At 36.6% G+C, this 14998-nt stretch overlaps 1 protein-coding gene across 2 annotated transcripts; it reads right to left on the minus strand.

Annotated features, from left to right (window-relative positions):
• Positions 1-12947: 12947 nt before the first annotated feature.
• Positions 12948-14728, minus strand: LOC120089368 (transcription factor MYB52-like). 2 transcript variants are annotated; one of them, XM_039046809.1, is made up of 3 exons: positions 14595-14688; positions 14293-14491; positions 12948-13496 (listed from the first exon to the last, which is right to left on the minus strand). In XM_039046809.1, exons 2-3 carry the CDS (start codon positions 14474-14476, stop codon positions 13051-13053), a joined length of 630 nt encoding a protein of 209 aa, XP_038902737.1. In that variant the 5' UTR covers positions 14477-14491; positions 14595-14688; the 3' UTR covers positions 12948-13050. The 2 variants fall into 2 exon arrangements, with proteins under 2 accessions (XP_038902737.1, XP_038902736.1); XM_039046808.1 differs by having other exon boundaries at positions 14293-14728.
• Between the last annotated feature and the right edge of the window lie 270 nt (positions 14729-14998).

A 14998-nucleotide genomic window follows, 5' to 3' on the forward strand; every position in this document is an offset into this window, starting at 1 on the left:
TCTGCGTTTGTTTCCAAGAAAACTAAAATCCAAGTGGTCAGGACCCTTTATCATTAAAACAATCTTTCCATATGGAGCTGTGGAAATAACGCGAGAAGATGGCACCAACGCATTCAAAGTAAACGGCCAGAGAGTGAAGCCTTACTTTGAAGATGAACTGGAACGCCAAAAGTCATCTCTCTCACTACACGAAGCCAATTGAGGCTCGCGTCGAGGTATCCTTGCGTTTGTATCGCCATATATTTCAGGGACGCTTCCTCTATCCCTATCTTTTTGCATTCTGTATTTTACGATGCGTTTGAGTTTGTTGATTTATTTGATTGGTTGTTTTAAGATTGTTCTTTGTTTTTGCTTTTATAAAAGTTGGAAACTTGTTTGTTTTTCTTTAAAAATTGTGTATAATCGAGTTAAAAATAACGAACACGTTAGATGCAAGTCTAATGCATGGCCTAGTTGAAGGGACGCGTCTCGCGAACACAAAAACACTCGAGTATTTACAAATCTGAGACGTCTCTTCAGCTTTACATTTATTATAGATGTCAGGCGCCACCTGACGTCAGCCACTAATTCTCTCTCAGCTTATAAAAGGACCCAACGATTCGAAGCCTTCTTCTTCTTTCGATTTTTCCACTCTCGAGTTCTCTGAAACAAAAAAAAAAAAAAAAGAGAAAAAAAACCTAACCTCCCCGGTCTTCTCTCGCTTCTGATTCGCTCGAGCTTCTCCGGCCACCAATGTCGTCCGCCTCAGATAGCTAGAACCAGACCGTTGAGCTTTGGGAATGACTCACCGGTAAGCTCCTATTCCTCGTCCTCTGTTTTCGATTTCACCTCCCTCGAGCCCTAGAAAAACCAACCAAACCTTTGCCTAAACCAAACCCACACACGGCGGAGCTACCTCTTCCCCAGCGCCGTCTGTTTCGAAACCTTCCACAGCACCCACGAAACTCTCTTCCAAAACCTTAAAAACCATCGTTACCCCTCCGGTGAGACCCCTAAACCTAAGACCCCTCAACCAAAACCAAAAACTACCCCCAGCCAGGGCAGAACACCTGCAAAACCAAGGACGTGTCCGTCATCTACGGCCGCTTCCAAACCCTACATCAAGCCTGCCCCACCACCAGTCATTCCTAACATCACTATGGTGGGTGCAACGCATGATCCACTCCCAGCCTACGTCCATAATGCACCGTTACCAGTCGTGCGTCCACCACCTCCACTTTCGATCCAGCCCTTAGCCACCATTTATCTAGTGGAATCAGACGCGTCGAGCCAACCACCTCATTCGCCCATCATCATATCCTCCCCAGGGCGCCTCATTCCCCAGTAGGCACACCTCCATTTACTCCACCCATACCACCCTCTGATAGTCCTGCGTCAGAGCGCAATCTTAAAGAATTGGCAGAATTGGCTCGACTGGACGAGCAAAAGGTTTTTGGTGCGATCTTGTCGTCCCTCAATCAAAGCCAAGAGGAAAAGCAGGTGATGCGTTCAGACCCACCTAACACATCACTTGAATTAGACGAAGTGGAGTGGTATGCTATGATGCTTGAAGAGGAACTAGAAGAAGAATTAAGAGAAGAAAGGGAAGAAGAAGATAGAGAAGATGGGAGAATTGATCCTGACGCGTCGCAATCACGCCCATCCGACGCGAATGAAGGGCCCTTAAAATAAAAAAGAGTAACAAGGAAAAGAAGGTTAATATTGGAGGAAGAAGAAGATGAGCAATCTGCATCCAGCCCTGAGGATGCAATACATGGAAATAGCTCAAGGCACGACGCACTAGAACAGGAATTGGAAGACTATCAGCCTGCAAGGCAAGGGCGAAGGAAGACGACTCTCCAAAGGGAATTGAAGAATGAACTAAGAGAGCTGGCAAGGGAAGCCAAAGAGCACGCAACAGAAAAATGCAAGGTAACCAACGCCTTACCTAAGAAGACCTTGGGAAGAAGGCGTCAATTTAGTGACATACTCGTAGAAAAAGGCTTCTTTTTCGAGCGCCACCCTCTGCCAATATACATAACAGAAACAATAAATGCATTGGAGTGGAATCAGTTCTGCATTGGGCACACTCGTATTTGGCCCAACCTCGTCCGCATGTTCTACAACAGTGAATTTGATATGGAGAAGAACATAGATTTTGTTGATAGGGTGTTAGTGTGCTTCTCAGCTGACAAGATAAACGAAGTGTTCAACATTGACAGTAATCTGGATGCGGAAGGAAATTGCATCTTAGAGCAGCCAACGCCAAGCCAATTATAAGATGCGTTAAGGACGGTAGCCAAACGTGGAAGCAAATGGCAAACATCGAGAAACGGGGCAAAAATGTTAGCTTCCAGGAATTTAACTCCAGACGCGAATTTGTGGTATTACTTGATCAAACGGAGCATCATGCCTACAACGCATGATGAGACATTATCAAAGGAACGCGTCCTGGCTACCTATTGCGTCATACAGTGCCTGTCTCTTATACACATCTAGATGTGTATAAGAGACAGGTACTATCTGATCAAACGGAGCATCATGCCTACAACGCATAATGAGACATTATCAAAGGAACGTGTCCTGGCTACCTATTGCGTCATACAGTGCATCCCTTTGGACGTTGGAATAATTTTAAGGGATCAGATCAAGGCCATCAAGACTAAGCCACGAGGGCAACTCTACTTTCCATGGCTGATATGTGCACTATGCGAATGCAGGGGCATCCCTCTAGGGGATGATTATGAAGATATCGATGGCTTGATAGACATAAAGTTAGTGAGGCGTGTACTTCACAATTCACCGCATCAACCTACCTTACCTGCAAGGAAGTGGCAACCAAGCCTTGATCATCCAAACGCACCCCCAAAAGAAGACACGTTCAGATTATTGAACATAGCGATGAAGCTTTAGAGCACGAAGAACATGAAGCTGAGCTTGAACTTTCGGCTGAAAAAGCGCAACCAACCCTCAATCTTACTTTCCATGACTCACCATTGGCTCCGCCAAAAGGGAGTCCTGATCAAACGCACAGGAACCAACTCATATAGATCAGGAAATCCCTTATTCCCTTCCTTCGCCCCCACCAAGTCCAATTCCCAACTTTGTGCCTCCTCCAATAATTTTTGAACCAACTGGGCTAAGGTCAAACAACATAGCAAATTTTGAAGACTCAGTTAGAAGAAATGAAGAACCAACACCACCTCAACGCAGCGCAGACTTAGAAGAGTTGAAAACTTTTATCAGTGATTAGCTCAGACCACTGGCCGCGTCTATCGAAGGTCTTCAACAATAGAATCAGGTTCTAAGGGATTATCTAAGGCAGCAAACAAGACAGATGCAAGACCAATTAGTTTACACAACGTAATACATCAATCAGGTCTTGGTTGGAATGTTTGCTCTGCCTCCACTACCTGCCCATCTTAGAAACCTCCTATGTTTTATAGATGAAGACCCTGAGGAAGAACGCAGAGATGACGCGCCAGCACAATAGAGTTCTGAGGTGTTCGGTTATTTTTGTATTTTGATTTAATTGTTCTTTTGTATCTACTTGACTTGTTTGTTTACTTCATGTGAATTTATGAAAATGAATGAGAAATTCCTATCATTTTGTTCCTTGTGTTTGACCTTGGCATACTGGATTTTTGTTCTTTAGACATTTTCTAAGTCTTGTGCTTTGTCTGACCTCAATGATATCAACTATATGAAATCTAAGTATAGAGTAGGCGTTAGGAAAATCAACAAGGCTTGAACTTTTCTAAAAAGATTATGTTTACCTTCTAATGCGTGCAAACTTTAAGTCTTAAACTCCTTTCAGACTCTCAAAGCCTTTTTGAAATTTTGTTTCTCTTTTAGCAATGAGAATTTAGCTCGTCCCCAAATTTTGGATGAGTAGCTCATCTCCAAATTTGGGGATGAAGGAAATTCGAGTTAAGACGCATCAAATGGGTACATCACAAATAAAAGGGAACAAAATAAGAAAAATGTTAAACGCAATTCCTCTGTCATTACTTCAAAAGAAATACCTTAAAATGGCATGAGTTTAATTGGAACAAGCACTTACCCGTAGTTGGATACTAGCATGACACCCGTGGAGGCAAGCCAAAACGAAGTTAAGTCTTCTAGACCAACGCGTCCCATATAACTCCTCTATCTAGTCTGAAGAAATTATATCTTGAAATGCATGAATATTAGATATGAGTTTAATTGTGAAGGGTTCTAACCCGTAGTTGGATGCTCGCATGACACCCGTAGGCAAGCCAAAACGAAAGTGGGATACTTGGAACAACGCATGGGTAAAGTAAAAATTCATAATCGTTTTTTTTCTTTTTATCCAGCATTTATCTTAAAAAGTGCATCTAATGCATTGTTGGTTTAGAAAAAACGAGAATGTTTTGAGAAATGAAAGGAGTTGTGATAAAAGGCCTGCTGCACCTGAAACTAAACATTAGTCCTTTTAGAAAAGAATCAATCTGAGTTATATTTTCCAAACTCTTATCTCAAGCTTATGACTGAATATGATGAGAGGTGAACTCTGCACACTTAAAACAAAGGAGATAACAAAAAATTATTTTGGAATGCTTGAGGACAAGCATTGTTCAAATTTGGGGTGGTGATAACTTGTAGAAATACAAGTTATTTTTCCTCTTAAGTTGGAACAACTAAGGTTTTTAATGATAGATTCTCCTTATTTTTAGAAGAAACGCATAGATTTATTCAAAAGTTAGCAAACTCATGCAAAAGAAGTTTTATTACTAAATATCGCGGCACTAATGCATTGTATTGCAGGATTTCAATGCAAGGATTAACGCTAATACATTAGACAAGTGCCACAGAAAAAGCTCTAACGCATGGGCCATGCGTCGGAAGGAGTTCAACACAGAGAAGATTCATTGCTCCAGGCTGATTGTGTCACATCACCATTTGCAAGTATGGGCACCTGTAGCAAGCGGTGTCTGAAAAGATTCCACACAACAGGCGACGTCTGAAAAGCTTCCGAAAGTCAGGCGGCTAATCAGGGCATGGACTTTAATGCTAATCAGGGCATGGACATTAATGCTGCCCATTCACCAAGTGGACGTGACCAACGCCTGTAAATAGATGAAGTCCCTCCAGAGTCAAGAAGTTCGGAAATTATCAAGATCCTTACTCTCTGTATAATGTAGTCATAGTTTTAGTTCTTAGAAGCTGTGCTGTGGTGCCAGACGATCAAAAGGGTTGAGAACCACCACCACCACCGGTCAGGGATCGGAAGAAGCCACTCTTGAGAAAGACACTTCATACAATTCCTATACAAGTGATTGTACACAATGAGATTGAGCCAAAGAAATACAAGAGATTGTATTCTTTGGCTTGACTCAGTTTCCTTCATCTCATTTATCGCTTTCACTTCATTTGATTAAATATTGCTTTTGTAAAGACTCTGTTTCTTTATAAAATTCATATATTTGATCCATCATAGTTGCCATTGTTTATTTCTTGTTTATGTTGAACGCGTTAATACTTTATGCCAAACTTCATTCCAACGCTCAAGCCAACTTGACAAATTGATAAAAAGCATCTTTAACTTAGATTGTTCGAAAGAATAACTAAGCTACATCAAGTAGGATGCCTAGTACAGCTAGAGACAGACTTACTAGTGTCTATTACATTCTGTATTAGACGCATGCATCCTAGAGATAGGTTTTGCATGTTATTCGCATTGAGAAATGTTGAATGAAGTCTAACGCATGAACAAAAGATAAGCAAATCACTCCATCTCATCCACATCACATCCTGGTTTGTGTACATTCATCTTAGACCGACGAGTCCACTTACATTAAACTCCATTCTCACATGATCTATCACTAACTACTCAACTCTTTTGCATCTCTTGTACAGGCACAACAATTTAGTGTAAATAACTCATTTCTCACATTTATTTAAGAAAACTTCTACAGTAGATACAATGCAAGGTCTGCGTTTGGTTAACTGAATCCCTGAGTTCGACCCTAGACTTGTCAGGAACCTAAATTATATTTATACTTGCGTCTGGTTTAGGAAAACTTGAACGTCATTAGAAGGAGTTGTGTGCGTTCTGCTGTAAATATCTGACACCCCAACACGTTACATTTACTTAAACGCATCAAAGCATAAACGCATCACTTACACTTAGAACTTATTCTTCAATTTAGTTTATACAATACACTCTTAGAGCGAATCACCATAGCAACGAACACAGCCCAACTGCGTTGTGAGAAAAATGGCAGTCGGGCTGCCTTGTAAAGGGAGGCAAGCACACTACCGTCCCTCCTCCCATTATCTCTTTTTTTTAATTTCTTTTTTTTTATTTTTACGTATATATATATGCCTTCCTGGTTCAAGCTATTTGTCGAGCTTGATTTAATTTTCTTATCTCAATCTTCCGAATGGACTCGCTCTCTTAGCTCGGCTTTCAATCTTAGCTCAAATGGGTCAACCTAATTAAACCATTTTCTCAACTCAATTACCCTTGATTTAATTTGGTGAACTAGGTTGAATTTCACCCTCCACAGTTGCCCCTCTCTTGAACTGGGCAGTTCATAGCCTCTATTGGAGCCTAGCTCGAGACTTACTTCTCACAACTTATGGGCATCCTTGTCTTAGTTTGGCCTTAGTAAAAAGTCTCATTTTTCATACCGAATTTTGTTACAAAAAGGACTCATTCGGACATCAAAACTTGCCACATTCCAATCTTCATCTTCCCTCCTCCATTCCTCGAGGTAAATTGCTATTTGGTTTATCTCTTTTCTTTTTGTCCATGGAGAATACCCGAGACTTAGTCCGATTCAGACGATTCTGACTTCGTCCCCAACCAAAGGCCTCGAAACCGTATTCAGAGGGAGTGTGGATTCCAAAGTGATGATTTGGCTTCCCACGTTCCTCCCTCAGGTCCCCTAACCGTAGATTCCCTAAATTCGCTTAGGAGAAAATTTAGAATTTTTGACTCGGTGACATGAGAATTCCTTCCTTGGGTGAAGATCCATCTAACCCATCTTTAGGCGAAGTGACTTTCTATCCTACCATGTTCAATTTTGGAGTCAGTCTTCCACTCCACCCTTTTATTCAACAATTCTTAGCTTACGTAAACGTGACACCCTTCCAGTTATTTCCAAATTCTTATTATGTGCTATTAGGGTGTTACGTCCTCTGGCTTCAACTGGGTAACTCAAATCACATCGCTATGGAGGACTTCATGTCCCTTCGTACTCTTAAGAAAATAAAATATTCATCAAATTTCAATTATGTCACTATTTTCAAAGGAAACTCCATTGTTTCATGTTCAACTACCATAAAGGGTGGAGCAAACAATGGGTTTTTGTCAGTGGTGACTGGGTTGCATCAAACTGTTGAAACCCTTCTATTTCGGTCTTGACCGAGTTTTGGACTTTTAGTAAATTTTTCACATGTTCACTCGATAAGGACCAACTTTTATAAATTATTCTAAAAGTTTTGTTTTTTTATGTATATAGTCGATTGCAAGCTTGCCTTGACTAGCGTAACTATTATGTTTCAAGACTCAACTCTTTCTACTGACAACTTGCTCCGCTACGGTCCTAACTTGGTTCAGCAATAATTTCTCGAAAGCTTTGAGCTCAACCTATCAACACACACTAGTTTAAAGAAAACAAAGAAAATGCAAATAGTTGTTTGGGACTACTTTGAAGCTTATTCTAACCTTTTTTTTAGGAATGGCTCCTCGCAAAAGTATACGCCAAAGAATACGTGACGGACTGAGGGTTAACACTCATGTCCCCCAATGTTTCCTTTCAAAGGACCTTCCCATGACTTCTACAGGTGTGTCGAGGGGGTCTGACCCTGTTCAGAATCGAATTGACGAACTGCCTTCCTAACGTCCATGTATTCGCACTTCACCTTGTCATAACATCTCTACCCCAACTATGATAATTCCAACTCATTCAACTACTGAAGGATCTACTTCATCCTCTTCACATCCTTCTGATTTCAATGAACCATACGAGTCTGATAGTGATAAAACTTCCTTCCTTACCCAGGCTATGGCTCAATGGCATGTGGACCCTAAATCGGGTATTACATTGGCCCAACAACATCTTTGCATGGTAAGTGACTCTATTAGATCATGCATTTGTTGATATAACATATAGTGTATATATATAATAAAGTAGTTATTATATATATATATATATATTAGTAATATTAATTTAATTGAATTAATTAAAGGGAAGGAGTTACGACTCTCTCCCCTTATTCTCTCATTTTATTACATGCGTTGAAAAAGAGTTGGTTAAGAGATTATTCTTCTTCCTAAATTCTTTTTTAGAGAAGAGTTCTCCCTAGAAAAACTCACAGAGAAGAAAAGTTCTTCTCTTCCCTCTCCTCATCTCCATCTCTTTCCCTCTTCTAAGGATTCAAGCAAAGCTCACAACTCTTGCATGAATCCTTTATCCCAACAGAATACACAGGGTTCTCGAGTGGTGGTGTTCCATGTTGAGAAGTAGATCAGTTCGTGATCTGTTCGAGAGAGTTTTTGAAGAAAGTGTTCTTCAAAGGTAAGAGTTTTTGAAACTCTAAGTATTTTATTTAAAAGCATGCTATAATTTGTATAAATGCATATCTTGTTCTTGTTTTACTGTAAAACTTCAATTCAATGAAAAATGGAATTTGGGTCGATCTTTGCTTCCGTTCAAAGGATATTTTTTCGAAAATTTCCTTCACTAGACTAGAAGTTTAAGTGTAATATTAGAAAGATTGATTTCAAAAATTTGCATATTGTCACAGATTTGATAGCTGTATGTACTAGAAATTTAGGAGTAAATCTCTTCCCGTGTCTTTTTGAACTCTCATGCCCTAGATTTCTATTGTATTAATTGTGATGTAAATTTTGAATTTTAGTAAATCTTTTCCAATCATTTTATGCTATTAAGAGACAACATAAAGTGTTAAACCCCAAATAAAACCATTAAAGAATGGAGGCTAAATTCCAATACATGTAGATATGGTCTATCTAATGTACTTTTTTGTTTAAGCATTGACTTTAATTATCACATATAGTATATTTTAACCATGTCTACACCGAATCACAAAAGTATTCTCATATATAGTGTATTTATGTTTTAAACATGTCTACGCAATATTACAAATAGTGCGTCAAGTTAGTATTTCTTCTTTTTAGCATTCAATTACACCTAAATCACAAAACTACCAAGATTGTATTTTAGATTGTGTTGCTAAGTATATGAGATATTGTCTCCTAATTTTATAAGCTTTTTTTTTTACACTATCTTCTTCTTCTTCTTCTTTTTTTTTTTTTTTTTCCAATCTTAGATTTTGTTGTAGGTTTATGAAATATTGTTCTAGTTTTATAAGTTCTAGAATTTAAATAGATTTGGTCATGTTTTTTTATTTGATTATTCCTTTATTTTATAGTGTAATTTATTGATTCAGGCGAGGGTAATTTAGTCCACCGTTAATTAAATTTAGCTATTTACTAAAGAATATATATTAACTTTTGTTGACAAATGTTCAATTCTTTCAACCTATTCTAGTGAGTCTGAGCCTGATTGTCCAAATGGGCTCTTAAAAAGTGCTCATTTATAATTATCCAACCGACTGTAGACCCATTCCGAATCCATCTTATGAGCCCGATTAGCCCAATGGGCTTCTTGAAAGCCCATTATAAATTCCACAACTGTAGACCATTCTCCTAAAAAAAAAAACACGTACAAGAAGTAAATGAAATGAAATTAAAAGTTAAAAATTGGAACTATGTGTTCTAATATAACTAATTGTCTAAATCATATAGGTTCAACTTATCGCATATATTATTAAGAATGGATAAAGAGTGGATTAAGATTAGGAACAAGCTATCAACTGAGCATGCAGAAGGAGTATATCGATTCCTTGAAATTGCAAAACTCCATGTTAATAACTTGGAAAAAACAAGATGTCCATGAAGAAAATGTAGGAATGCAAGGTGGGATCCAATAGATGGAGTTGAACGACATTTATTCATTAATGAAATTTTCCCATGTATCATCAATGGGTATATCATGGAGACCCAGTCGACTTGTCTAGGGGATACGAGAGTCACACATCTCAATTGACATATGATGATGGATTAAGTACGACATAGATGAATGTTATACATGAAGAAAATGAAATTTTGAATATTATAAATGATCTACAATGTCAGAATGTCGATGTAAATGAAGAAGAAAACGAGGATGAGATGCACACTAATGCCCAAGAAAGAGATAACAATTCAAGTTTATTTGAAGACTTGATATTGAAGCACGCAACCAGTTGTACCCTAGTTATACAAATTTCTCTTCATTGTTGTTCTTGGTGAAGTTGATGCATATTAAGGTTCTTAGTGGTTGGACTAACCAAGTTGTTTGATTTATTACTTGAATTGTTAAAAGAATCATTTTCCATTGGAGCATCTATGCCTAGTTCTTTTTATGAAGCTAAAAAAAATTACGTGATTTAGGACTAGGTTATGAGTCTATTCATGCTTGCAAATACGATTGCATATTATATTGGAAAGAATTTGTCGATTTGCAACAGTGTCCAGTATATGGTAAATCTTAGTACAAAGTTGAATATGGAAAAAGTACAAAGATCCCACATAAAATTTTACGACATTTTTCTTTGATCCAAGATTGAAGCGATTATTTGCATCTAAACATATTGCACCTGAAATGAAGTGGCATAAAGATAAACATGTTGAAACTAATGGAGTGTTGCGACATCCAGCTGATGTTGAAGGGTAGAAGCATTTTGATCATGAGTTTCCTCAGTTTGCTTCAGACCCACAAAATGTTTGTTTAGGACTAGAAGTTTGTGTATGTTGTTATCTTGCAATTATGGTAACAACGTTAACGTATAATTAGCGTTCCAAAGTTGAGTTTGATTTTCATTTGTGATAAATAGGGGGGATATGAACTCTTCAACTTTCGTACTAAACTAATTAGAAGTTTATGTATGTTATCCTGCCGTTATGGTAACAACATTCACGTATAGATATTTAAAGTATAGTTAGTTTGTGTTTAATTTTAAGTTGGTTTGTTTAAGTAAATGTAGATATGTGTTCGTTTGTTTCAAATTTAATTATATTAGTTTATATATTGGGATTGAGAATAATTTTAGAGGGTGAGGATTCAATAAACTTCATTTAAGAAAAACTAAGTTGGGGGGAGGTAAGTTGGTGGTTTGTATAAGTAAACGTATATGTCTTGGTTTGTTTCAATTCTTATAAATTGGTTGGGTTTAAGTTGGTTTTTTAGTTCTATATTAGGTTTGAGATTGAAATATGTAGTTATGAGTTCGTTGGGTTTAAGTTGGATTTTAAGTTTTATATTAGGTTCAAGTTAGAGTGAGTTTTATTTGTTAATGTTCTTATATTACTTTTAAGTTTTATATTGAGTTTGAGATTGAAATATGCAAGTTTGAGTTGGTTTGTTTCAATTCATTAATGTTCTTAGTTGAGTTTTAAATTCTATATTCATTTTGAGATTGGTATATGGTATTTGAACATTAAACTTATTTAAATTTGTATTTTGTAGGTTCCTCGAGGTTTATGTTGCAAATGCATCTCCCGACAAACACATTTTAGGTTGCAGATGTTAATGTTATTTTCGATTTAGGAATTATGGATTACGGTTGTAGATGCATCTCCCCATACGACCCAACACTATCATGAGCTTGTATTTCTTATTGAGGAATTGTGGATGTATTGTTGTTAATTTGAGACGAATAGTATGTTTAAGAGTTGAAATTCAAACATGTTTTCTATATAATATTTACTTTGGTATGACATTTACTTGATTTTGGAAATTTTTATATTAGTTTGAATGATATTTGCAAAATTCAAATAGGTATCACATTTGAAAAAAAAAATACATATTTAAATAAAGAATTAAAAAAAACTAATTCTTACGGTTAAATATATAATCCAAACGATACAAGGGGTCGAGAAAAACTATATTTGATGTGTTTATCATTTTCTCCCGGCGGTAATAAACAAAACTCCGACGGTCCACAGAGTTGAAAAATCTATGAAATCCCGACGATGCAAACACACAATCTGCATAAGTCAGTTCGTCTGACGGTCATAATTCATAAAGACCGTCGAGATAAAAAAAACTTTGCCCGATGATACAAGGTCACCATCGGAATAATTTAAATATTTCCCGACAGTGGCTCCAATTTCTCACATCGGGATATACCCAATTATCCCGATGGTGACCTTGCACCGTCGGGTGAAGTTTTTATCTCCCGAGGGTCTTTATAAATTATGACTGTCGGGGTTTAATAATTATCCTGGCGGTCTTGTTTAGGGTCGGGATAAAGGCCCTATTCTCCGTCCGTCGAGATAACAGTTTTTCCCTACAATTGTGTGTTATACAGTCGGGGAAGGTTACGTCGACAAGGCTTTGCTCACAATCCTCCCGACAATTATTAGTCGTCGGCAAAAGCTCAGCCGATGCTCTTTCTTACTAATCCCAACGATTTTTGTTGTCGGTAAAAATCCAAACTATTGTAGTGTTGTCTACTAAACCAACCCTAAATAATTTACAATTTCTAAAATAAAAACATTTACAAGCAATTTAATTACTATTTTCTAAAATTCATTTTGATTTAGTGGTTAAGAATGTATTTGGTGTAACTTTTTCAAGTGTTTAATATTGAAAATAAGTCATTTTGAAAAAAATTGAAGTGTTTGACAACCGCTCGAAATAGTTTTTGAAATATTTTTAAAGTGTATTTTAAACAAATTTTATCAAAAGAAATTTTGAAACATTTTTTCTCTAGTCAATCCAAATAAACCATGCTTAACTTAAAAGAACTTTAACTTGTGCATATAATTTATAGTATTAAAAGATTACTCCTATCTTCGGGGTTCTAAGTTAAAAAAAAATTAAACAAAAAAGTTTATTTAAAAAAGTGAATGGACAATAATTTCTCTCTTACAATAATATAGTTGGCAATTCATAATTTCTCTTACATATCAAAACATTTGACAACCAAGAAGAAACTCACACACCATAAGAAAATTTAAACTTTGCTAAACTAAGAGCTTCCCATACCAAGAAAGTCTATGAATGGAATCCTCCTCTTCTGATCATCGCTCTCACTGGAGCCCGACGCCACTGCAGTTGGCAAAGACGACTTTCCACGGCCATTTCCGAGCAGCACCGGAGCGGTGGCCGTAAGAGGAGTCCATTTGATGGCCGTGGTCTTTGAAAAGGGTAGTAAACTATGGCGGTTCCTTAGATTAATGTTGTTATTATTAGTGAATATTGTGAAACGTTCTCTTCTTCTTCTAGCCATAATTACATGGTAATGATTCTTCACTGCATTGTCTGTTCTTCCTTTGAAGTGTCTAGCTATTAATGCCCATTTGTTCCCATGAAGCTGTTGAAACATTAAAAGTCTCTCTTCTTCTTCCTCACTAAATGGGTTCTTGTTTATATTTGGATCTAGTTGATTGTACCATCTCAATCTACAGCTTTTTCCTATCGAAAAAAAATTCCATCATTTTTAGTCCTTGTATTTTCCTACATTTATGAAAATTATTTAATTGAGTAGTTACACAAACTTTAAATAGAGTAATTAACAATCCATAGTTCTTGTAGTTTTAAATTTTTATTGTAGTACGTAACAATTTATATTTATGGTTTGAGAGCACATTTGATCTCCTTTTCAAAGAAAAAAAAAAAAGACACATTTGGTCTCCTTGGAGAAGATGTGAAGAAGAGGAAGAACTTGAGATAAGAAATTATATACAAATTTTAACATCTTAATTAAAGTTTTTATTCTCTCTAGTTTTTCTTTCCTAGCTTTTTGCGATTGAAAGATCATTCATAAATATAGGTTAGGAATGTCCTTAAACATTGCCTCCCAATGTTATGGATAACATACCTCCAAATATCTTCACATAATTAATATTATATACTGTATTTTGAGTATTGGATTTCACTCAAAAGATCTCATACCATTCGGGATAATTATTCTCTCTAATGAACTCAGGGTCGTTCCTCTTATCTGACCAATATGAGACTTTAATCGTATTTCCAATACTTTGATGTGAAATTTGCTCTGGTAAATTGTCAATCTATATAAGTGAGATTTTTTTTTTTTCCTTAACAAATTTTTTTAACTAAATCATCATGAATTTTATATTATAGAAACTAAATCATTAAAAAGAATAAAAATAAATGAACTTAATCACTGTGAAAATATGTTTTTCAAAACCCCAACAAAATCATCTAAAATCCTAAAGATGAGATTTGGATATTAAATGAATGTTACCAGATCTGCCTTCAAAGTGTTCTGCAATGTAATTCCAGTTTTGAGGGCCAAACTGTTCAACGAGCTGCCGGAGTTTATTGTCCTCTGCCGGCCGCCAATGGCCTCGGTAGCAGCTGACACCGCTGCTTCCACCGCCGCCGCCGCTACTGCCGCCACTGCTACTACTACTTCTTGATCTCATCATTCTCAAAATCCAACACTAAAAACCCTCAAAAGAAGGAGAGAAAAAGAAAGTTTATTATAAAAGAAGAAAAGATTATGAAATGGGTTTTGAGAATTGCATTGAGAGATTTGAAAAATACCAACAAAGCAAACAGCTTTATTTCATTTATTTTGGTTCTTCAAGTTAATTTTGAGAAGGCATTATTTGTTTGTAAGAACATATTAACACATCCCATTATAAGGCATTTTGTGATCTAATTAGGTAAATGGGCTGGCTTTGTAATAGTTCCTTATTTGGGATAAACCCTTCACTACAATTAATTCTTCCAGGTTTTTTTTTTTTTTCCTCTTCTTTTTTTTTTTATTTGTTATATATTAGGAAAAGCTCATTAATATCAGTTGGAAGAAGTTGGTAAAACTCCTTTACTATCTTCTAATTCATTTTCATAACTAAAATTGTTATTGGAGTACCCAATGCACTTTGAGTTTGAGATCAAAAGTAAGTACTCAATCATTGATTTTTTTTTTATAAGTTAGTGGTCTG

This window comes from Benincasa hispida, chromosome 10 (assembly GCF_009727055.1).
Source record: "Benincasa hispida cultivar B227 chromosome 10, ASM972705v1, whole genome shotgun sequence".
NCBI lineage: Eukaryota > Viridiplantae > Streptophyta > Magnoliopsida > Cucurbitales > Cucurbitaceae > Benincasa > Benincasa hispida.